The sequence below is a fragment of the Miniopterus schreibersii genome (genome assembly GCF_964146895.1).
Source record: "Miniopterus schreibersii genome assembly, chromosome: 20".
In the NCBI taxonomy this organism is placed as follows: Eukaryota; Metazoa; Chordata; class Mammalia; order Chiroptera; family Miniopteridae; genus Miniopterus; species Miniopterus schreibersii.
Window position 1 is genome coordinate 24,701,689 of NC_138122.1, and position 24,396 is coordinate 24,726,084.

Below are 24,396 nucleotides of genomic sequence, written 5' to 3' on the forward strand. Positions count from 1 at the left end.
GCGCGCCCGCGGGTGGCCGACCGTCCGGCTGTCCCCGCCCCTTCCCTCCGAGCCCGGCGCTCCCGCGGCTGCGCCGGCCCCGCGGCCCCGAGACAAAGCCCCGCCGCCGCCGAGCGCGCGCCCCGGGCCATGGCCGCTCTGCCCCCCGGCCCCGCGCCTCCGGTCCCGCCGCCGCCGCCCTAGGCCGCCGCGAGGTAAGGCCCGCCTGGGGGGGGGACCCGCGAGGGGCGCTGGGCCCGGCGCTCCCGCCGCCGGCTGGAGAAACCCCGGCTGGGGATCTGCCTGTTGGCGATGCCACGTCCCCAGTTTTCCCATTGGGGACCCCAGCTGCCCGGGGCGAACTTGGCCGAGGACCCCCCCCGCCCCACCCCCACCCCTCGCTTAAGGGACCTCTGCTGCTGGGGGCGCTCTGGGGACCAGCCCCCCCCCCGGCACCCACATTTTGCTGTTGACTCCCCCGCCTGGGGCTCTGGCTCCCCTTCTGGAGACTCAAGAGCGCTGCGCACAGGACGCGCAGAGGGACCGCGGGCGGCTGGGATCAGGGCCGGACCCCGAGATCCAGCCTTTGGGATGGCCTGGGGCAGGGGTCCTGTGTCCCCCCCTGGCGCCTGCTTCAGGGCTCCCAGGGCACATGTTTTTCACGCCTGTAACTTGCCGCACCCTCTCCACCGCGCCCACTGCTGGGGGACCCTTGTGGCAGCTGGATTCACCCAGGACCTGTGGTGTGGTTTCCTGCCTAAATGCCACACCTCGGTTTCTCCAGAGGCCAGGATTCTGGGCCAGCTCTGTCCCCGGAGACCTTGAGCTCATTTGCCTCTTGGATAGCTTTCCTGGGTGCTCGCTACCTGCTAAGCGTTTTTGCAGAATGGCTCATCAGGATGGATTTATTCAGCCCTTCCCGGAGGGATGGGTGCTGATGCTATCATTTTATAGACAGGGCTGTGAAAACTCCAGCTCACAGCCGCCGTAGTTTTGGTGCCTTTCCCGTAGTTGACCAAAGGGCTTTCTTCATTTTAGCTCATTGAGTCCTCTCCACAGCCCATCTCACAGATGAGGAAACTGAGGCTTGGAAAAGTGAAGTGACTTTCTCAAGACCCTCCAGCCTGGACTGGTCCAAGTGAGAACTTGGACTTGGGACCAGGGAGGGGCCGGCCCCCTACAGCTCTCTGTCCCGCCCTGGGCTGTTGATTCAGCAGCAGTGCCTACGGTGGACTCTGAACTTCCTAGAAACAACTGGAGTGTGGGGAGATAAGCCAGTATGGTGCCCCTGCTACTTCTGCCCCCTCCCCCCCAGGGGCTGGAGGAAGCAGGGACCACGGGCAGAGCAGGTTCCTGTGTCACTGGTGACCTTGGGCCCGCCTGGCAGTGGGAGGAGGAGGGCTGCTGAGTGTGAGGGAACTTGCTCTTTCTTTCGCCTTAATGGGGTGGGGAGACCCCAGGATAAGTCCCTTTTGGAGCCAGTTGCCTAGAGCGTGGGATTCTGGGCACAGCATTGTACCTTTGGGCAAGTCATTAACCTCTCTGTGTTTCAGTTTCCACATCTGTTAATGTGGATAGAGAACAGACCTTCTCACGGCGCTGTTGAGAGGTTTAAGGTTTGACTCATCCTGCAGGTATTTGAGTACCCACTACATGCAGGCACTAGAATCCAGACAAAAATACCTTGCCCTCCGAGAGCAGGCAGAAATGACACAGGTGATTTCAGGCTGGGCTACAGGAGGGCGACTGAGGAAGTCTCTTGTATGGGGTGGTCAGGGACTGCTTCCCTGAGGAGGTGATGGTCAAGATGAAACTGGAGGGTGAGTTGGCCATGTGAAGATCTGGGAAGGGCATTCCAGGCAGAGGGAACAGCCAGGGCAAAGGCCCTAAGCTGGGAATAGGCCTTATGTGTTTGAGGAACAGCAGGGAGTCCACGGTGGCTGAAGCTAAGGGAGAAAGGGGTAGGGGAAGGGAACTTGAAGGCCTTGGTGAGGACTGAATTTTATCTGAGAGAAGTAGGGAGTCATGGGAGGGTTTGGAGTGGTGGAAGGGTGTGGTTGGATTTAGGTTTATTTTTAAATTATTTTAAAAAATATCTTTATTGATTTCAGAGAGAGGATGGGAGAGGGAGAGAGAGAGAAACATCAATGATGAGAGAATCATTGATGGGCTGCCTCCTGCACGTCCCCTGCTGGGGATCGAGCCCGCAACCGTGGCATGGGACCTGGCTGGGAATCGAACCCTGATCTCCTAGATCCTAGGTCAATGCTCAACCACTGAGCCAGGCTGGATTTAGTTTTAAACAGGATCTTTCTGTGGGGAATGGATTTCAGTGGGGCCAGGGGAGGGGCCTAGGAAGGAATTTGGCTCTTACCCTGAAGAACATGGAGGCAGGGAGGCCAATGAAGAGGTTACTGGAGCCGTCCAGGGAGCGATGATGGGGGCCTAGAATGGGGAGGTGGCAGTGGGTAGGGATTAGGCCAGTGATTTGGAAGAGGTAGGAGGGAGATCACTTGATGAGTGGTCAGAGTGGGGGTGAGGGGAGAAGCCGAAGGCCATTTGCTGAGACAGAGCGCTGCGGGGAGCATTTGGGGAAGTCGAGAAGGTCAGTAGCGACCACTGCCGAGCATGTACTGCATGCCCGGTACCATGCTCAGCACCTTCTGTGTAATCACTCTGTCACTGTCACTACAGCCCTGACTTAGGTGCTTTTATGATCCTGTTTTATAGATGTGGAAATAGAGGCCCAGAGAGGCTTAAAGCTTGCCTGAGGTCACACAGCCTGGACACTACAGAGCTGACATTTGAACCCAGAGAAGAGCAAGCTGAAAGCAGACTGGGCAGAAGGCAGGGAGCCGAGCGGTGGCCTGAGAGGTAGGAGGGAAATAGGACAAGTACGGTGGGTGGTTCCTGTGAGAAACGGGTCTGGGGTCCATGTGGAGTTGTTGGGCTGTGGGGGAAAATGCATGAGTCTAATTTTGCAAAGAAAGAAACTGAGGCTCAGAGAAGGGCAGCCCGTGTCTGAAGTCACACAGTACAGGGAGGCAGAGCAGGGATGAAACACTCTGAGCATTCCGGGCCTCTAACCTTGGCCTGGCTGCCAAGTCAGGACAGTCTGACCTCAGCTACAAAATCACAGCTTGTGGTGCCTCTTCCAGGAAGCCATCCTTGACTACCTAGGCAGGTGAGATGAGGTGGATTCAGTTGAGAGCAATCCCCGCCCCCCCCCCACCGGTGAGGTTAAGCTGCTCTCAGGAAAGCTACCACCCATACTTACTCCTCTGGGCCCTGAGTAAGGCACCACCCATGCTGAGGAATAAACATTAATAGAGTACCGACTACATTCCAGGGACTTCACACATGTCTTTTGAAAAATGTAGCTACTGTCCTATATAGAGTAAGGCTGTGAAGCAAGGAGCACAAGGTGGGTCCTCACAGTGGCCGGGAAGACCCGAGGCAGGTGTGGTCACATTAGGGGCCCACGCGTCTATCACCTCCCAGTAAGTCCTACCCAGCCAATGTCGCCCCATCATGTGCTCCTTGGGGAAGGTGATAAAATCATTGAGCCAAGTGCATAGTTAGATTTTTCCATTTTGAGTACACGATGCTGTCTGCCCACCCTCTCCCGTAACTGTGGGCCAAGCTCTGGCCCTTCTTTTGGGTTGTTTCACCACAATCTTTTCTGCCTGTCTGACTGCACCCACCGCCTCTCCCCTTCCTCCTCCTGCTCCAGCCTCAGTGGCCTCCTGGCTGTTCCTCAAGCTCACTAGCAAGTTCCCACTTTAGGGCCTTTGCCTTTGCTGTCTGCTCTGCCTGGCACTGTCCCAGGGGCTCCCTCCCTCACCTCCTTCAGGTCTCTACTCAAATCTCACCTTCTCAGTACAGCCTTTCCTGACCCCACACAGTGGGTGCTTAATAAATGCTTGATGAGTGCTGAGGCCGTGCACCCCTCTGAAATAGGTTCTGCTCCTGTCATTTCCCAGATAGGCAAATCAAAGCTGAGTTAGGGAATCAGAGCCGGGACCCGGAAAGGACTGCAGAAGGTCAGCCCAGCCCAGCTGAGCCCCAGGGGTGATGGAAACAGCAGGGCCTGAAATGAGGCCTGGGTTTGAATTTCAGCTCTGCCCAACTTACTTCCTGGCTTTGGGCGCGTGACTAACTCTCTGCTTTGTTTCCCCATCTGTCAAATGGGGGTCAGGCTGGTCCTTGCCAACTAAGGTTTGTTGCAAGATGAGTTAAGGGACATAAAATGCCTGGCATGCAGTAGGAGTCCCCATTATTTTCGGTAGGATGCAGGAGGGTTGTTGTGAGTCTGGCTCTGGGGCCAGGGTTTGAGTCGAAGCTGGGTGTGAGTCTTGGCTCTGCTCCTGAGGACTGTGTGAGCTTGGGCAGGTCTCTTCTGCTCTTTGAGCCTCAGTTTCCTTATCTGTGAAACAGGGGCGCTGATGCCCGAGGGTGGCTGGGAGGTCAGGGTGAGGCGCCGGGTGATCTGGTGGAGGTGACCACGTGAGTGACAGCTGACCTGGTGTGGGACAGGCCCTGAGCTCCCTGCAGGCCCGTCCTCGCCGCCATGAAGCTGAACGAGCGCAGCCTGGCCTTCTACGCCACCTGCGACGCCCCGGTGGACAACGCGGGCTTCCTGTACAAGAAGGGCGGGCGGCACGCCGCCTACCACCGGCGCTGGTTCGTGCTGCGTGGCAACATGCTCTTCTACTTCGAGGACCCGGGCAGCCGTGAGCCCGTGGGTGTCATCATCCTGGAGGGCTGCACCGTGGAGCTCGTGGAGGCCGCCGAGGAATTTGCCTTCGCCGTGCGCTTCGCGGGGGCCCGGGCCCGCACCTACGTGCTGGCTGCCGAGAGCCAGGCGGCCATGGAGGGCTGGGTGAAGGCCCTGTCTCGGGCCAGCTTCGACTACCTGCGACTGGTGGTGCGCGAGCTGGAGCAGCAGCTGGCTGCCATGCAGGCAGGGGGCTGCCCACCACCGCCGCGCCGGCCCCGCGCCCTCCCGCCCAAGGAGAACGGCTGTGCGGTCTGGAGCACCGAGCCACCCGCCACCTCCACGGGCGCCCGGCCTGGCCCAGAGCCCCCGCCACTGCCACCCCGCCGGCGGGCCTCGGCGCCCAACGGGCCTCTGGACTCAGCCACCTTCGCCCAGCTGCACGAATTGTACGGGCAGGAGGTCAGGGCCCTGAGGAGCCAGTGGCTCCGGAGCCGGGCCCAGCCCTGAGGTCACCGGGAGTCCTGGTTCTGGAGGGACTTGAGTCCTAAGGGGTGCTTTAGGACTCAGAAGAGGCCATTGTGCCTCATTCAAAGGAGACTCCTGGGCCTGGCTGAGCCTCAGGAAGCCCGAGGGCTGGTTTTGAAGGAACTTTAGCCCCAGGCCCAGCCAAATCAACCAGCAAAGGCCTGCTGCTGGCATCAGGTCCCTGACTGGGACCTGGTGAGGATCACCAGGCAAATGCCCAGTTAGCCTTGGTCCCTGACAGGACCTTGGCATGGACAGAGAGAAGGTTCGGGTGTGCCACACCACACGCCACGCCTAGGTCTGACCTCCTTTTGCTCCAGAGAAGCTGGCTTGGCTCCAGGCCGCCTGCCTGCTTCCAGAAGCAGCAGGTGCAGAAGGTGCCAGCAGGTTAATGCGGAACCGGTATGGCGAGCTTGCCTGGTCCCGAGGGCTGCTGGCCCGCCGAGGCCGTGCCTGTGTTCATGTGGTGGCTCTCCCTCTGTCTCCCGATGGTCCTTAGCCACATCCTCAGTCTCCTCTCCCAGAGCCAGCTCTTCCACCCCCGTCCTGGGACGAGGCCTCTCGGGAGCTCATCTGACCTGGTCTAGTCTGGCTGGGCAGCCGTGGCCTGAGCTGACTTTCCGGCAGGTTTCACTAGGGAGGGTGGCCCGAGCTGACTCACCGCCCGGAAGGGGCCTGGGTGCTGATCTGGCAGGGGCAAAGACGCAGTTGCGAAGCTGTGCTTGGCTTCTGAAACCCCCTCCTCCATCACAGCCCAGCCTCCCTCCACCCCCAATATTCCGATGGGGAGGCTGGCTGCTGTTTCACTCTCCTCGGCACCACAGTGGCCGTTCTTCATCCGGAGAGACACTCTGGGGGCTGGGATACTCCTGGGCCCTCAAGCTGGACCATGTTTACAAGTCCTCAGTGCCCCACACTGGGGACCCCCTGAGGACACCTCTCCCCAACCTTTATTCTTCAGAGGGTCCCTCTTGATGATAGACAGACTTGGCCCACGAGGCCCCTTCCTGCTGTCTTTAGAGACCTGGGCTGGTGGGGGGGGGAAGAACCTGGGCTGGCTCGGGGAGGAGGGGGCTGTCTGTCTGCCATCACCAGCTCACTGCTGGCTCAGTTGACTGGGGATTCCGTTTAATTTAATTTTTAATACGTAGGTGGTGTTTCTTTTTAGCAACAACACTTAGCATTTTCACTACTTCTGTTTCTTGTTGGCTGGTGGGAAGGGACAGGGTGCCTGGCCCTCAGCTTGGCTGGGTAGGGATGAGAGAGGACAGTTGGCCCGCCCCAGGGCCAGGGCCAGGAGTCTTGGCTGAACACAAAGGCATCTCAAGAATCTCACTCAGTTCTTTGCCTTCTCCAGGCCAGCCCTGATCTGTGGCAGGTACCTCTGGGGCCTCGGTACGTTTCCTGTCCCCCTTTTTCCCAAGTCCTGAGCGTTGGGGGTGTGGGTGGTGGCTCTTGTTCATAGGCTCTGGGTCTCCAGGGGTGTTAGGAGCTGCCCGGAGCCCGTGTCTGGGCCAGACCCAGCTGGTGGGATGAGGTGTTGGCCCCAGTCCTGCCTGGTGCAGGTTTACAAGCTCTAAAGGTACAGTTCCCTGGTCTCCCTGGGGGGCCAATGGGAATTAACCCCCACTCCACTCCCCACCCCCAAAAGCACAAGGTGGGGTCAGGCTGCCTCTAGAGTTGGGCGGGGGGAAAGATGTCAGGCAGCCTGGGAAGGGGGGGGTGTAAAAGCTAAAATAAAAGTTTGTCAAGTAATGGCTCGTTGTGTCATTTTTTTCCCCATCGAAATCCTGGATTGGTTTGCCTGGCAGAGCCCAGAACAGGTGCTATGGCACAAATGACCTGTGTGCGCCGAGTGCCCCCTGTGGCTGATGCTCTGCCAGACACATTCTCACAACCCCTTATGGCAGGTACTGGCCCCGTTTTACAGGTGAGGAAACAGGCTCACAGAGGCTAAGAAATCCTCCAAGTTCACAGAGCTGAGAAGTCAGAGCAGGGCCATGGCCTCTGGCAGCCTGTGGGGGAAGGGCAGAGCCTTGCAGAGCTGAGGGGAGATGGAGCCGCAGAGTTCTTCTCAGAGGGGGTAGAGGCAGAGGGAAAGGTGAGGGCGAGAAGTCCACTGTGGGCTGAAGTTCTGACTGTCAGGAGGGACATCAAGGATGGCAAGTATAAGAGTCAAAACCTGGCTCTTATTGATCAATCAGTTCCTGGGGCTGCCTGGGGGCCTGCAGTTAGGATTCTGGCACCAGTGACTTCGAGGGAAAGACCCTGCAATTTCAGTAATGTCTGCTGTAATCCAGGGTGGGTGGTGGGGGTTCCCATGCTGTCTGCTATCCCAGACTCACTGACTATTTGCTGGGCTAACAGGGAGTCCACAGATGGGAAGGGGCTGGCCCAAGTTCACCTAGCATGATGGACTAGGCCCTGGGTCCTCCTACTATGGGTTCAGAGCTTGGGTCACACGTCTTCCTTGTCAACCTGGAAAAATCATGCACACTCAGGAAAACGTGGCTGAGAACCAGCAATCTACAGCCCTCAGTCTGCAGAACATGCTCAAGAACAAAAAACGAAAAATATTAAGGTCAGGGAATCGAGCCACTTGTGAACATCCAGGGCATGCTGAGTAATTCCTTCCACCTCTCCTGGGACCACAGCTGACAGACGGGCTGGGGAAGTGGCACCCCACACAGGCTGAGTCAGAGCCCTGCCTGTGGCTCTTGTGACCACAGCCACCGCAGGGCACAGAATGGGGGAAACAGAGGGGAGACAGCTAGCTCCAAGAGGGAGAGTCACCTACTGGGCTTCTCAGGGTCGGAATGTTCCCATGAATTCAACTGAAATTGGGAGGGGGGGGAGGGGGGGCGAGGACAAGTTGGCCAATATCTAGGTGTTGTACATCCCCCTGCTAATATGTCAGTGTTCCCTCTTGACCTAGGGGATGTGTTCAGGGCACGTGTCTAAGGACTACGACATCCCAGGAGCATGACAAAGTAGAGAAAACGGTTTTCGCCTAAACAGCCTGAGGGATATATGTGTTCAGAAGGAAGATTCTGAGAGCCATTTGGGGCCAGGGATGAGAGCCTCAAGAGGGGCAATCAGGCCAGAGGATATATGCCGGCTGCCCAACATGCATCCACCCTAAAAGATTAGTCAAATCCAATCAGTTGTAACTTCAGCTGCTCAACCATGGCTCTGCAACCCAATTTTGGCCAATGTGATGTTAGTGAAAGCGGCTTCTTGCTTCTAAAAAGAGACACAGTGAAGAGCTGGTCATTGTTTTCTGGGGGTGAAGTTATGTCTGATGCCTGGAGCTGTGGCAGCTATCTTGTGATCATGAAATAGGACACTCTAAGGAAAGTGTCCCCTGCTGAGTTTAGCACACACCTGAAAATATCCTTGAACTTCTGAATCAATCCCACCTCTGGATAGCTTGTAATCTGAGGTCATAAATGACCTTGTTTAAAGCTTTAAGGGACGCTTTTTTTTTGTAGCCAGTGGCTTCCTAATGGATAAGCTTGAGTGACTGTAGTGGCTCCCTCTAAGGAGCATGGCTATTGACCAACTTCAGGGCCATTGTCGGCTCAGGGGGGTGAAGATGAGGCTAGAGCAGGATTCCCTGGAACAGCAAAGGGGCCACTGCCTCTCAACACTTCCCTGGAAGCCCTCCCTCTCTCCTGTTTCCAAAGAGTGAACAAACATTGGAAACGCACTCCCCGTGCTTACTTTCGGCCCTGCACTTTTTATGTTCCTAAACGGCCTGTTTGTCCCTACTCTGTGGCTGGACCTGGTGCCAACTGTCCACTCCCCCAACCCCTCCCCAGGTCACCTTACGTCACCTAACGTAAACTTTGTTATACAAAAAGGCCCTGCTACTCGCCCCAGTTTCTAAAACTGCGGCATCCAAAATGAAACTTCCAAGGCAGTAAAATAATAAACTGCTTAAGCCCAGCTTCAGATTTTGCATTTTCTGAGGCAGACTTTTTTAAAAGGTGGGCCCATGGCCCATGGCCCTGGCCAGGTAGCTCAGTTGGTTAGAGCATTGTCCCCATACGCCAAGGTTGTGGGTTCAATGCCCTGGTGAGGACACATACAAGAATCAACTAATGAATGCATAAGTAAGTGGGACAACAAATCCATGTTTCTCTCTGTCTAAAATCAATATAAATAAATAATAATAATAAAAAAAGGTGGGCCCATGAACTGGTTTTGTCTTAGGGGGTCAGGCTCTCTCAGGTCTGCCCATCCTTGGGGCCGTGGCTGTGGGTGCTCTCACCAGGCGCAGCTCTGGAAGCACTTGGGCATTGGGGTCACTGCCACTGCCCTCTTTACTGTCCAGCGGCACTGTTGTCATTGCTCCTCTACTTGTGGGCTGAGATATCCCAGGTAGTGCACCCAGGCCTCTAGACTGCACTCCTGGAGAGCAGGAACTACGTCTGCTTCCCGCGTGCCCTGCAGGACCTGGCACAGTGCCCGGCACAGAGACGTCAATCACTGCGTCCTCTGTCCCTCAGGTCAAGTGATCCTTTCCTCCCTGTCTAAAGCTGCTTGGGCAGGACTCGGCCTGAGACGCAAGCTGAGCAATCAGGGTCCTGGGAATTTTGAACTGCGGGGTGTGTGTGTGTGTGATTAAGTTAGGTCTGACACAGCCTTAGGGAGAGAATGAACAGATCAGGGCTGTTGCAGAGCCCCAGAGCCTGGCTGAACATCTTGCTTTTGGATTTCTCCAGGTTTCCCCTGGCTCCCCCCAGTAAACGGTTCTCATATCACTAAGTGGATAGCAGTTTCTTTCAACGCAACAGTTCCTGGCTACGCAAGATGCTCAGTAAATATTCGGTCCTACTCCCATTCTCTCGTTTCGCCAGCATCCTTCCCAAGGCCTCGCACATCCAGTGGGGCCGAATTAGAACGGCCTCCCACTTACTGAGACCTATGCTATCTAGTCATCAGATACTTCTTAGCAATGCAGATCCCTGGGCCCTGGCTCCAGGAATTCTGGGTCAGTAGGTTGGGGCAGGGCCTAGGAAGATGCATTTTGAGTAGGAAACAAGGGGTGTTAGGACCACAGATTGAGAAAAACTCATTTAATCTTCAAAGAAACTTATCAGGCAGTGTAGTAACAGCTTCTGAGATGCCCTCGGGTGATCCCTGACTTCTGGTGTCCACGCCTGTGTGTATTCCCCTCCCACACTGAACCACGCAGCCCGTGTGGCCTGTGGCAAGGATACTGTGGAGACGCCAGTGGGCTTCCAGCTCTAGGTCACAGAAGACACTGCAGCCTCCGCCTCGCTCACTCTTAGCTGCCACATTGTGCGGACACTCGAGCAGCCCTGAGGAGAGGCCCACTCACAGGGAACAGAGATGCCCGGCCCACAGCCAGCACCCCTTTGACAGTCATGGAGGCAAATCCTCCAGTTCTAGAACTGGCCAGTATCCCCACTCCCTGCTCTCCCATGGTCCCTCGTTCAGAATCCCACATGGCTGTGTTTTTGCTACATTTCCCACTGCAGACGGGCAGCAGCTGAAGACACAATGTCAACACCAAAGCCGATGGCCCAGGTTGGAGCTTTAGTTCTCAGCCCAGGGGCACCTGCTTCCACGGGTTCTTAGGTAGCTTGTGCGTGAGATGCGTGCCCCCCAACTCCTGCCCCCACCTACACCATGGGGCCACAACCTGGGCATTTCTGACTCCCGACCTTCTCCTAAGCTGTGAAGCAAGGGTCCAAAAGGCCAGCCCCTGGCTTTACTTCATTGGAATTGTTAACAACCACCTAAAAGGAAGGCGCCGTTACTATCACCCCCCCCATCTTACAGCTGGGAAAACTGAGGCACAGAGCAGTTTCAAGATCACGTGGCTCCAACAGGCGGAGCTGGGGTTGAGCCGGGTGTTCCGGCTTCACACCGAGCTCTCCCACTCTTCTTCCCTCCCGCCCTGCCTAGAGGCTGGGACCACCTGAGATGCCCGTAACTGCCGCTACCCTCCCAGCTGGATGGGGTACTCAGGCAGCCCAGGGGGCTGATCTGCTGGGTTTGGAGCAATTAGTTAGCCTCACCAAGGGGGAGGTAATTAGTCATTAATTCCCACTGTGAGAATGTGTGGAAAAACTGGGGCAATCAGAAGGTTTCCAGACAAAGAGGAAAGGTCTGTCTTGGGATGCCATGTGGCCTTGGCTCATGGGTGAGTAATGTTTAATGCCACTTCGGGGACTCTCCTGACATCACTGGTTAGGAAAAGGCAAACCTCCTGTAGCTTGATGCACAGAGAGACTCATCCTCATGGGTGGAGAGAACCCCATCCCCACTCGCGGTAATAATGCCGGGCCCTTATGAACCACGCGCTGTTTTCTGTGTCTCACACACGATTACTCCTCATAAAGACTTTCTGAGCCGGCTGCTACGACACTCATACTTTACAGATGGGGAAACTGAGGTCCTAGCTGGGAAAGGAGAGATGCTGTGTTGATCTCAGGAGACTGGGGGTGCCTGCTACTCACACTCCACTGAGGTGGGCACGGCCTGTAAAATATCTGGTCTTAGGGCTGTGACCTGTGGCCACTAACTGGGGGGCAGGGCATGATTTTGGCTCCTAGGTTCCAGGCCCCAGAGTCTAACCTGCTTCCACCCTGCTGAGTGGAAACATGGATTCCAATTCTTCCATCTTCCTTTGCTTCAGCCCCCAGCACAACTGCCCACCAAGATATCCACAGGACTGGGACAGGTGGCACAGCTGAGCACCGAGGCAAATCACAGGCATGTGTCCTGTCCAAAGGGGGCAGCCACTCCTCAGCTGGCTGTTGTCACATTGGAAGGCGGGTCCAGTGTGGCCAGATCTTAACGGTTTTCCAGGGAAGCGAGCAATTGCGATTTTTATATGACATTCCCCCATACTTTAATGGCAGCAAACTAATTTGAAAAACGGTTTTTAAAAACAGCATTTTGTAAAGCACCTCTAAGGACCAGATCTGACCCCCAACTTGTACCCCCCAACTCCAGAACAAAGCAAGCAGGACACCCAGACATTATTATACAATTCTGTATTGAGCGACGCATTTACAGAACGTGTTCTTTTTTTTAAATTTTAAACAAAGTTCATCAATCTCTCATAGAAACGGTTTTGTGGGTTTTTGTTTTGCTTTTACCGTTATAGGACGTGACCCTGACAAAGCTGTTCATGGGTCCACTAGCATTAAGTATAACAGGATTTCCATGTTCAAAAGACCATACTAAGTGCTTAATCAAATCCCGTCACACAGAAGCCAGGTTTTGTTTTCTGAGGATCGTGGTCTGCTGTAGGCCCGGGTGTCAACGGTGTGTGGGTTTCAACAGTGAAAAGTGGTGTGTCCCCCAGGGTGTCTTAATTGAGACAGGACGGTGGTGACTAAAAGGAGATGTTTTGTCTGTTCCAGATTTGATAACTCTGAAAATCGGTCACTGTTTTCTATTGTCAACATATAAAAATACCTTCATCTGGATAAAAATGTATACAGTGGAAAACTCTTCAATGCATAGCCTGGGTGGATGGAAAAGGAGACTTTCCTGCAGGGTTGATTGGCGTGGAGACTGCAGCCTGGGCTGGGTGCATGAGAGTTGAGATTTCTGGAACGGCCCTCAACTGTCCCCCTCTGGTCATCGTGTTTCACTGGCCTGGTTTCAAAAATGCTTGTGGGACCCTTGAGACCCCTGCCAGACACCTCTCCCCAGCAACAAACTGGCTCTGATCACAGCCACCTTCCCATCATCATTCTGGATTCAGCGGGGAGGCAACCAACTCAGCCTTCGCACAGAGTTTGAAAGAGGGTAAGAAATAAAAACAGGAGGGCTACTCAACAATCAATATGGTGGCTGTTCCATCCAGACTGGGGACTCTCCCCCTGGAAGCCATGAAGATGTTGGAGGGAAGGCTTCTCTGAGTTGGGGGGTTGAGTCTTTGCTCTCCAAAGGTCATGTGCTGGAAGGCAGGAGGGTGGACTGGGAGCCTGGGCTATGGTGGTCGTGCTGAGGCAAACTGAATCTTCTCCTTTGTTCTACGTGGACTTGGGAGTTGCAGACACCTTCCAGAGCAGCACCGGGGTCCACTTGAGATGTTGAGAAGGGGAGCAGGGGTCTCTGGTGTGATGAATCTACTTTTTGGCGTTGGGTGCTTGTGGGGTGACCAACACTGTTTTCTTCAAACGCAAAAAGGGGAAGTTGGTGGCCACCAGTGGGGAGACTTCCTGTGCTGTGGCCATGACTCAGGTTGGGAATGGGGTCACTCTGGCTCAAGCACCACCCTCCAATCACCTGCCCCCATGCCTGGCTTTCCAAAGGATCCAGAAACACATCCTGTCTGAAGTGGATGTACCGGGAGCTAGACACCCAACCTCCTCAGCGCACAGGTTTCTGGCTAGAGGGAATGTAGGCAGTTCGTTCTGTACCGTGTTAAGTCTCAGAAAGGTCACGTGGCCACGGCCCACATCTCTACAACATTTACAATGGCATGGGACACTCTGTGTTATCAGGGTTGCAAAGCAGACCACCAGGACGAAACACATCCTCAACGGCATGGAAGTTTTAGTTTAGAGTCTTTTGGACTTTTCTCTTTCCAGCACGGTTTCTGGGAGGGCAGGAGCAATGCACTGTGTCTCATAGACAGATGTTGAAAAAAGTCGCGGTTCAAAGGTTATCCAAGTTTTGGTCAGTCTTATAGTGTTTTGTGATGGCTTTGAACAATTGTCTTCTTTTAATCTCATCTAGTGGCAAAAATGACACAACTTCAGTGTATTCTTCGCAACAGTTGTGACAGCATCCTGATTTTATAACTCTGTAATATCAAAACAGCATCGGCTGGGAATAAATTCCAAAGGATCCTTTATTAAAATATCTAAAAGAGGTCTATAAATATTTATTCATTTTTCTAAAAGAGTATGGAGTTTCCAGGTGAAAACGTGGCGCCACTTTGCTTCTGTCTCCTGCAGAGAGGCCAGGGTGGAGAGGAGGGTGCTCCCTGGGGTGGGTGGGGTGCCAAGAAGAGGAGGCAGTGGCATCTGCCCCACCTGCTTGCTCACAACTTATAGAACTAGGATTACAACAAAAAACGTAAACAGCATAACACTGCTGTCCAGATCTTGGTGGTTGAGTTCCTCCCTCTGTACCCTGCCCTGTCCGGGAGGAGTGAGAGCGTGAGGGCGACCACTGGGTATGCCGCTTGCTCTCACCCTCAGAACTCCCACTCCAAAGCCTCCTCCCGATTGGCAGCCCTCTCTAGCCGGTAGATGATGCTGTTCAGATTGGCCATCTTCTCGTGCCGCCGCTGCAAGTTGGGGTTCACCTTGGTGCTGGGGTGCAAGGCCCCAGCCGTGTCGGTAGTGGGGCTGGCACTCGGCACTTTGGCAGGGAGGGCACCGGGTGGGGATGGGGAGATGGGAGCTGAAGAGGAGGGGACAGGTGACACAGACATCATGAGGCCTGGTGAGGAGGCAGCCGAGGGTGAGTTCAGTGACATCTCCAGGCTGCAGCGCGAGGACTCTGAGGCTGACTTAAAACTTAGGGGGTCCGGGTGTAGCCGTTCTCCACCCCTGCTCTCCTGCGGAGGCTGTATCGAGAGGCAGTCTGGGGTGGTCCCATTTGGAAGAAGAGGCCCTGGGGCCACTTTTGGGAGTCCATCATTACCCGGAGGGTCCGGATGCATCTCTTTGGGAGAACCTTGGCCTTTGTCCGGCTCCCCTGAGTCCTGGAGCTGGCTGTCCGCTCCTTCCTCAGCATTGTCCTCAGTCTGTTCCTGCTTAATCCTCACCAGGGCTTTGTCCTGGGTGGTCAGGGGTGTGATGCTCTCCTCAGGGCCCTCCTGAAGCTCCAGTTCCTTCACGGTAGGCTTCTGGTCCTCAGCCTCAGAGTTGGGGCTCTGCGGAGTGGGGTCTGAATGGGAGTGGCCTGGTGGTAGAATGCCAGGACCCCCACTGGGGTCAAGATCTGGTTCATCTTGGGTCCCCTCCACCAACATCTCCCGGCGCATCCGGGACCTGGGGCAGAGATGATGGTAAGTAAGGGGAAGGAGGGGAACTGGATAACCTTGGACTCACTCCACAAGAAGGGCATTGTGACCCCACCTACTTCCCTCAGGGCTCACTAGGCACTAAGCTCCTTCACATGCAACATCTTTAAGCCCTATCCACAACCCTGCAAGGTGGGTGCTATTATTATCCCCATTTCACAGAGGAGAAAACAAGGCTCAGAGATGTTGAGTGAACTGCCCAGGTCATACAGCCAGTAAGTGGCAGAGCCAGTACTTAAATTCAGGACTGCTGGATTCCAAAGCCCATGATCTAGATCTGCACCGTCCAGTACAGAGGCCACTGGCCACATGTAGCTCTTAAGCACTTGAACTGTGGCTAGTCAGAATTGAGATGTGATGTAAGGATAAGATTTTGAAAGCTTAATACAAAAAAAAAAGGTAAAAGATCTCATTAATAAAGTTTTTATATTGATTAAATGTTGAAATGGTTATATTTGTATATATTGGACTAAACAAAATATACTACAATTAATTTTATGTTTATTTTTTAAAAAAATGTGGTGACTAGAAAGTTTTATGACGTATGTGGCTTGCCTTATATTTCTATTGGAGCACTTCTCAAAGCAAAACCCAGATCTAGTCTGTGGCAACAACTCCCTGCTTCTTTCCTGAAGGGACTCTTAGATGTCAGCCCAGAAGGGGAAACTGAGGCACAGAGAGTAATTCCAGATCACCATGGCACACAAAGGCAGAGCTGGGACCAGAATCTGGGTACCCTGAATTCTAGTCCAGAACCCATTTTTTCTTCAACAGTCTCCTTGCTTTGTAAGGGAAAGTTAGCCTCATATGTCAAGTTTTAGAAAGGAAAGGCTAGGGATGAGTCTAAGCCCATTAATTATTTTCCTAATAGCAAATGAGATCCAGAGAGGTCAGATGGCTCATCCAAGGTCATCAAGCAACGGGGCTTCCTCAGCTTCTCTGACGCTGTAGCTTCTGCCCATTTATATTAGTAATACAGTACATGTTATTGATATGTAATACTAACTGTTGTAATTATTATAAATATCATAATAATGGGTGCTTATATGTGCTGGGCACCGGGCCAACTACTTTTTGCAGATTATTTCATTTATTTTTCATAATAACCTTGTGAGGGGGGTATTATAATTATCACTCCCATCGATAAATGAGACAAGGCTCAGAGGCACAGGGAATTGCCATGATCACAGAGCCAAAAAGTAGTACAGTTGGACTTCGAACCAAGAAGTCTGGCTATACTCCCCTGCCTCCCTGGCTCCCTGCCCAGTTGGGGGATAGGGCCCCATTCCAGGAACCTGGACTTAAGAGGGACTATGAGGGATCATCTAATTCACGTCCCTCTCTCAGTCTCCAGTCCCTCTACAAAGGTGGCCTTGTCCACTTTACAGGGGCTCTGTCATTTCCCTCAGTCCCCACCCTAGTGGTTTTCAGTAAGGTGGGATTTGAGGGAGGTTTAGGATGACTCAATGCCTGAAGCTCCATCATGAGAACTTCCAAACTATAGATCAGATATAAATATGAAGCATACTATAGTATAAATTAGTCTTTGTAATTCCCAACTCTCAAATCCGTAGCAGGGTCACCCTGGTAACTTTTTCTCAAAACATCCTGTTTACCTTTCTCAGACCTTACTGAAGTTTGTAATGATGTGTTACTATGAGTGCATGTTTAGTAGTGACCTATCCTGATGGTAGCTCAGAGATGCTAAGGGTAAGAACTTAGTCTTGTTCTCTTCAGTGCCTGGCACACAGCAGGTGCTCAAAAAACATTTACCAAATGAAATACTGTACTTTCTGTAGCTAAAACTCTTTGAAAGAGAGTCCATTCTCTTTGCTCTTTGGTGCAAACCCCTACTCATCCTTCCAAACCAAGCTCAAAGCCCCATCTTCGTAGTCTTCACAGGAGGTAGAATCCCCTTCCCTCAGCCCCTATTCTTTTCTGTTTACAGCCTTCATTAGGTTGTGGTAAGATTATCTAGCCCATGATTTTAAGTTCCCTAAGGGCAGGGATGTTGGCCTTGAACCCTGTTTCTCCAGGCCCTGGCTTATTGTACACACTTGGCAAGTATTTGTTGAATGAATATTGTGGATAATAACGGAGTGCTCAGTTCCTGAGGGGAGCAAAAGGGGTGGGACGTCCCTATTTCCCCAGGGAGGGAGGGAGGATGTGTGGCTTTAAGCACCTATTTCGTTAGATGCTGGCAGGCTCTGGGTGTGAGCCAGACAGCCAGTGGCCCTGTAGAGAGTTGGCGTCCCAAGGACCCATTTGACCCCTATACAGCACTGTTGGGACCAGGTTCCTCACGTGTAAAACAGGGACTTGCCCAAGACACGCAGCCAAGGCGGAACTTGAACTCGGGCCTGTGTGATGCCCATGCCTGGGCTGTGGAGAGAGACGGCAAGTGTTCCACCCTTCCAGGCTCCTCATTCCTCATCTCCCTTGGAGATCAAGACCTTCTCCCAGCCCCTGGAACACACAGACAGGCTCTCCTCTCTGGCACTGCATGGACACCAGACATTTCCTGTTCAGGAAACTTAGGGGGGCGGCACTCAGAGATGATCCCTTAAATCCCATCAAGCCTTCTTTACAGGGCTCTCAGCCAACCTCAGGAAGCCCCTCTGCAGTCTCCTCGGACCTGCCAGATACAGTCAACACCCCAACAAACTCCCAGAAAGCCCAGCCCACGGCAGGTCAGGGGCTTGGGGAGTGGGAAGAGGTAGCCATAGAAACAGGAAGCACCCGCTCCCCAGGGGGCTGCCAGAGGGCTTTCCTCTGGTCTAGGGAGTGGGAGAGGCCAAACCCCCAATCAGGGCTCCAACATGAGGCTCAGGCCTGTTCCCCGAACACCATTCCCTGTCCCTCATACGGGCAGACACAGAGCAAGCTGGGGAAGTCGTAATGAAGATAGTGACAACAGTCAACAGCCACTGAGTACTAATGTGCCAGGTATTTGATGTAAATATGTTAGCCCATTGCATCCTCAGGACAACTCTGTGAAGTAGGTCCCATCATGGTCCCATTTTACAGGTTAGAAGACTGAGACTCAAGGAGGTGAAATGACTTGCTCAGGGTCTCATAGCTGGAAATGGTGAAGCTGGGGTTTACATCCAGGTTTGCCTACATTCTAAATCTAAACAGCCCTGCAATTTGGTTTCTCCATCTCCCAGAGGCCATCAATGCTGGGCTCCCTCCAGGCCCTAGGGTGGGGAAGGCGGTCTGGCAGAGACCCTGCCCACCCCCCAGCAGGTCCTCCCCAGTCATCCCACCTGTAGTTGTGGAACCAATTGATGACGGTGTTAGTCTTGAGGTTGAGCTGGAAGGAGAGGAGCTCAATGGTCTGCTGGGAGGGGTAGGGCTCCAGCTGGTAGGCCTTCCTCAGGGCCTCCTTCTCCTCGGGTGCCAGCACCACGCGGGGCTTCTTGATCTGCAGGAGGCTCAGGTCCTGGGGCTGCAGGCAGGGGCTGGGGCACTCGGAGCACGTGGCTGGAGACTCGCTGTCTGAGCCGGTGCTGATGAGGCCGTACCTGCGCTTCAAGTAGGCTGGGACCAGGAGGGGAGGGAGGGAGGGAGGGCTGAGAGGGGCCTGACCAAGGGTCATCAATAGCCCCTCCCAACCCCCCAGGGGCAGCAGGGGCAGCAGGGGCAGCAGGGGCAGGGAACCCAGTAAATGCATCTCAATCTCAAATCATCAAAATGGGAGGGAAGCCCACTTCAGAACGGAGGAGGTAAGGGTCTCATGTGACCCTCACAGCGATCCCTGTGGTAAATGCTACCAACTCTTCATTTCAGATGAAGCAGAAGGAGGTGCACTGAGAGCGGAAGTAACCTGATAAAAAGGTCACACAGCCAGGAAGTGGCAGGCCAAGTTCTCAATGTCAAAGTTGTCTGGCCAACGGCCCAGCTGTGGCCCTGGGCCACATGGCCCTCACTGACCTTGGGCTCTCTTGTCTCATGAACTGCCCTGGACGACAACTTTTCAACTACTTGTACCTCATTTCCCAACCGGACCCTGAGCTTTTTAAGGTCCAGGAAACCCTTATGCCCAGCATAAGATTGGGCGGGCACACAGTAGGCGTTTTCAGGGATAAAATATTGGACAATGTAAGAATCTGCAATCTCCTTGCCCCCCACCCCTACCCCAGGAACCTTGTTGGCCAGGCCAGTTCGTGCTTTGTTGTGCAGAATCTGGGAAACTGGCACTGGGGATCTATCCATATATTATACATTAGGGAGCTGGTGCGGAGGACTTGGAGGGGGGGCGGCGCCGCGGATCAGAGAGGGAGTGTTTTGCGGAATGTGCAGTAGGGTTGGTAAAGACTACAGACGCTATGGGTGTGGGAGGAAATGAGAGACGGGGGACAGAAATTTTCATGGCAGAAGTAGTAAATATTTTCATTGCTTTCAATGATATTCTTTCTGTGGGATTCCTATTTCTTGCAGTCCCGCACCAGGCTGAGGGTGGACCATTAAGGCCCTGGGTTTACTTGGGTTACAACCAGGTATGGTTCCCGTGGGAAAACCCGAGGCCAGCCCAGAGGACCCAGAGCTCACCTTTCTTCTCCAGTTTCTTCATGTCCCTCAGCTTCTCCACATTGTGGGGGTCACTGAGCCACAGCTGCATGCGCACAAAGGGCTCCCGCCCCTTCAGGCTGAGCTTGTGCCAGGGTTTGGGCCGGGACAGCAGGTCGGACACAGAGCCCTGCGTCAGGCCCAGGATGCTCTCTCCAAACAGCCGCTGCCCTGGGGACGGGATGAGGCCGCCTGTCACTCACCCCAGGCCTGGCAGAGGAGCTCTCAGGAAACCAGAGAGGCAGAGGGGAGAACCCAGGATGTCTCCACTAACTCAGACACAGGGGAACCCACACTACCCCGTACCTAGGTTATTGTCTGTGAGAACCTCTTTGACCCTCTTGGTGATGGAGTAGGTGTCCAGCTCAGGGGACATGGCAACAATCTCCTGGATACCCCCGGTGGCCTGGCTGCCTGAGCACGTCTTCCCACTCAGCGAGGAGCTGGAGCGTCCCTCTGGCTGCTGGTTCTCCTTGCTACTCTCCAATGCCAGGCTCAGGGGCTCCTGGGAACTTTTCTCGGGCTCCGGGGGGCTAGGGGGTGGGGATGGTGAGGACCTTGGTTCGGTGGGACTGGCTGTGGGCCAGAGAGAGAAAGAGAAGGTGGTTACTGCAACCTGGCATAGCCACACAAGGTTTCAGCAGTCTTGTCTGTTAGAGCCAAGAGTCCACAACAATCCATTTTGCAACTACCATGGTAACAGCTCAGGCAGGACCATCTTGGGTGGGAAAACTAGCAGATGAAAGTTTACATAGTCGCAAAGTATCTCCCACAAAATACTTATTAGTTACAAAGGAAAAATAGTAACTTTGTAGTAGAGATACCCAGCAGGTATCACCACAACCAAGCGATCAGATAATAGCACCAATCATGGGCCAAATCAACAATGGGAGCCTCCCGATATGATGCACGGAGGACACAGCATCGCATCCGTGATATTCCTGCTAAAAGTGCTCGGCCTGAATCTGATCATGAGGAAGCACCAGACAAAGCTGGACCGAGACAGTCTATAAAATAACTGCTTCACTATAACTTCTTGCTTGTGCCAGATGTCTCCCTTACCAGATGAAAGCAACATCGATGATGAGGACAGTAACAACAAAGCTTCCTTTTACTGAGCGCTTACCACATGCCCAGTGTATTGCTACATGTTTTACCCCCATGATCTCTAGTCACCAAAAACATGTCTAGGAGGCAGGTAAGGAAACTGAGGTTCAGTGAGATTAAAAAAATATGCGCCCAGGTCACACAATGAGTAGTGGCAGCATTAGGACTAGAGCTCAGGTTTGCTTACACCCAACAGTGTCTTCTCATCCACTGACTATGATTTCCTAGAAGGCAGGAGGCGGTGGGTCATTTGTTGAGTGAATAAATTTTGGCTGGGACCCCTGATTACCGTGAAAGGTGTAAAGTGAAGCCTCCAAATTTTGAGTAGTGCATCAGAGTCCCATGTGGCTGGCAGCCCATGTCTGAGGTCTTGAGGATTCTATGTGCCACCTGCCCCCAAAATACCTATGTCATTACAGCTGCTCAAAGCCCTGTGCTAAGGATTCTGAGGCTGCATGCTGGATCCTCAGGAAAAAGACGTTAATCAGTGACTCCGACAGAATCAGAGGGTGGGGCTCCAAATGCAAACTATTTCCTCTGGCACCACCTGGAAGTTTAAAACCAGTGATAGATGCACCCTCTGACTGAAGGAAGGATGCAAGGGGAGCAGGGACACCAGCTAGGAGCATGCTGCAGTCTTCCAGGGGAGTGATAATGGTGGCCGGGACAGTGGGGCCAGAGAGAGGGGTAGATGTGGGCAGTAAAGCAGATGCATGTGCCATCGCAGAGTGGAAGAGTGAGGGCTCTCTGCAGTTCCGGGGGCTGGCAGCAACCCTCAAAAGAACCCTGTGGGCACTCACCCTGGGAGGCGCTGGGCTGCTGGCCGATGGCGTGGCCGAGCTGGTCTGAGAGCCACAGCTGCATGCGGATGAAGGGCTCCCGCCCCTTCTGTGTCAGCTTGCTCCAGGGCTTTGGCCGGGACAGCATGTCGCTTACACTGCCCTGTGACAGGCCCAACACCTAGGGATGGATGGGGCAGGAAGGGTGGGTCAGCAGGCCCCGGGGACACAGGACATCACCTCCCCTCTCCCTCCAAGACCCTAGGGACCACTGTTCACTCTGTTCCCTGAGAGGTTAGGGCTGCCTCACTTGTTCTTCATTTCCCAGTGCCTGCTGAGTGCCTGTGCTGTACCCTCACCTGCAGTGCCCTTCCCGATTTCCCTACATGTAAAATTCCTACCTAGCTGTTAAGACCCCTCAAGTGCCCCCTCCTCCAGGAAGCCTTCCTGTATCTCCCACTTAGGTCACTTCTCCCTCCTCTGGGCTTGTCTGTTTGCCTGCTCCTCTGCTATGGGCAAAGGTGATGTTAAAAAACTCCTTAACTACTGGTACTGGAGGGGGACCAACCAATCAGCAGACCCCTGGCTGAGCTGGACCTTAACCCCTTTAGTGGCTGGGCCATCAGAGAGATGTAGGGTCCTGGAGGAGGGCTCGGTGGGTATTCCCAACCAGGTGGAAGTGTCTCCTGCTTTAACAGCTGCAGAAGTGAGCACCAGCTGTGCCCATGGCCCCCCTTCCCACAGGGCCCAGGGGCAGCTAGATAGAGAAATATGAGCTTTTGGGGTCACAAGGACTTGGGTTCGAATCCTGGTTTTGTCCTGTTCTTGCTTATTTCCAGACCATGGGCACTGGAGGCTGACCCTCAGGTAGTCCTCTCCCAGGGTCCCTTGAGCCTCCTGCCCTCTCTGACCCTCCCGCCCCCATCTTCACCTTCTCCCCAAAGATCCTCTGGCAGATTCCGTTCTTGGCTAGCTTCTCCTTGACCTGGCGTGTCAGCTCCAGCGTGTCCACCTCACGGTACATATAGAGCTCGTACTGCTCTGGGGTCAAGGGTGGCACGGTGGGCTTCAGTGTGCGGGGCACATATGCTGGGTAGTAGGCCAGCCGCCCACCACTGCCTGACTCAGGGATGATCCCCTCAGCCTTGAGTTCGCCCAACCTAGGGGGCTCGTCCTCACCCCCGGCGACTTCGTCCTCAGGGACCGTGGGGGCCTCATCCCCACGGGGCCAGGCCCGTCCGTTGGGCTGGCCAGAGTAGCTGGAGGAGGAGGAGGAGAGTGAGGGCGACACGGAGGTGTAGGGGCGGCTGAGCAGGCCGCGGTCTGAGGCCCAGTGCTGATCGAAGTAGCCAGCATCGCCGATCTCTGATTTGACTTTCCGGATAATGCTCTGCACGAAGGCGGCGGGAGACAGGACAGTAAGGGATGTCTGTGTGGCACTGCTGCTGGTTCCCCCGCCGCCCCCACCACCGCCACTGCCAACACTGCTGTCCTCCTGCTTGACGTATGTCGGGGCACAGTTCTGGCTCACGGCTGCCAGCGAGGGCCGCTCTGGGGGGGAAGGAGGCACCGAGCGGCCCCTGGGGCCTGCCTCCATCTCCAGTAGAGCCTGCTGCTGTGCTTGCATCTCCCGGCGTGCCTGCTCCAGAATGTTTTTGATGGCATCTTCTGAGGTGTTGGAAGAGGCTGTGCCATTGGTGATGCTCAATGGGGCTGTGGAGTTCTTGGGCTCACCTGTGGGGTGCATGACACAGTGGCCAGAGGCCCATCGTCAGAACAAAGTTGTCACAGCATCAGTATTTATTTACTTATTTTATTAAAAAAAATATTTTATCTATTGATTTCAGAGAGAGGACGGAAAAGAGAGGAGAGAGATAGAAACATCAATGATGAGAGAGAGCCATAGATTGGCTGCCTCCTATATGCCACCTACTGGGGATCGAGCCCATAACCCAGGCATGTGCCCTGACCAGGAATCGAACCTTGACCTCCTTGATCATAGGTCAACGCTCAACCACTGAGCATGCTGGCCGGGCACAGCATCAGTATTTATACAAGCAAAATGTTGGAAGCAATTTTTGTGTCCACCAGTTGGGGACTGGTTAAGTAAGTTATGGTCCAACTGTATAGAAGACTATTAGGCAGTAAAGATCACGTGGACAGCCCTGGCCGGTTTTGTTCAGTGGTTAGAGCATTGGCCTGCACAGGATGATCATGCTTGATATGGGAGTGTAGCCTGGTTTGCCCTCACTTTATGTCAACAAGAGTATTTTCCCCTATGATTAAAAGTTTTCCTATCTTTAATGGCTCCATACCCCACTGAAGGGATAGCTTCTGCTTTACTTATCTGATCCCCCACTGCTAGACACTTAGGTTGTTTCTAGTTTATCATTGTTGTGACAATGATAAAGGAAAAGCTTGTATATAAGTCTTTGTGCCCAATCTGGGTGGGGCATTGTAGGTTCCTAGGGGGGAAGCCTCCCTCCACCCCTCCCAGGGAGCAGGTAGAGGGGAAGGCCCTTGGGAAACTCTTGGCTCCCAGCAGCAAGCAGAGGCTTGGGAATCGGGACACTTTCTCCAAGTCACCACCAGGGGACAGCAGACACTACAAAAGAGGGTGGGAGTGCTGAAACCTGTTCTAAGTCAGCAACTGTCTTATAACAATGTTGAGCTACAAGGTGCTGGGCAGG

The 24,396-nt window shown here is 54.1% G+C and overlaps 2 protein-coding genes across 3 annotated transcripts in view; one reads left to right on the forward strand and one right to left on the reverse strand.

Moving 5' to 3' along the window:
* Positions 1 to 24: 24 nt before the first annotated feature.
* PHETA1 (PH domain containing endocytic trafficking adaptor 1) lies at positions 25 to 6,972 on the forward strand. Its single transcript, XM_081122520.1, has 3 exons — positions 25 to 194; positions 2,710 to 2,853; positions 4,516 to 6,972. The coding sequence occupies exon 3, from the start codon at positions 4,550 to 4,552 to the stop codon at positions 5,204 to 5,206; it is 657 nt and encodes a 218-aa protein (XP_080978646.1). The 5' UTR covers positions 25 to 194; positions 2,710 to 2,853; positions 4,516 to 4,549; the 3' UTR covers positions 5,207 to 6,972.
* Positions 6,973 to 12,240: 5,268 nt separating this feature from the next.
* CUX2 (cut like homeobox 2) overlaps positions 12,241 to 24,396 on the reverse strand; it is a 163,170-nt gene continuing 151,014 nt past the window's right edge. For both annotated transcript variants that reach the window (XM_081122603.1, XM_081122602.1), the window contains 6 exons: positions 22,638 to 23,440; positions 21,728 to 21,887; positions 20,127 to 20,396; positions 19,803 to 19,991; positions 18,518 to 18,791; positions 12,241 to 15,219 (listed from right to left, as the gene is read on the reverse strand). In XM_081122603.1, the coding sequence (XP_080978729.1) occupies positions 14,418 to 15,219; positions 18,518 to 18,791; positions 19,803 to 19,991; positions 20,127 to 20,396; positions 21,728 to 21,887; positions 22,638 to 23,440 (2,498 nt within the window). In that variant the 3' untranslated portion in view covers positions 12,241 to 14,417. The remainder of the gene's footprint in view (positions 15,220 to 18,517; positions 18,792 to 19,802; positions 19,992 to 20,126; positions 20,397 to 21,727; positions 21,888 to 22,637; positions 23,441 to 24,396) is intronic.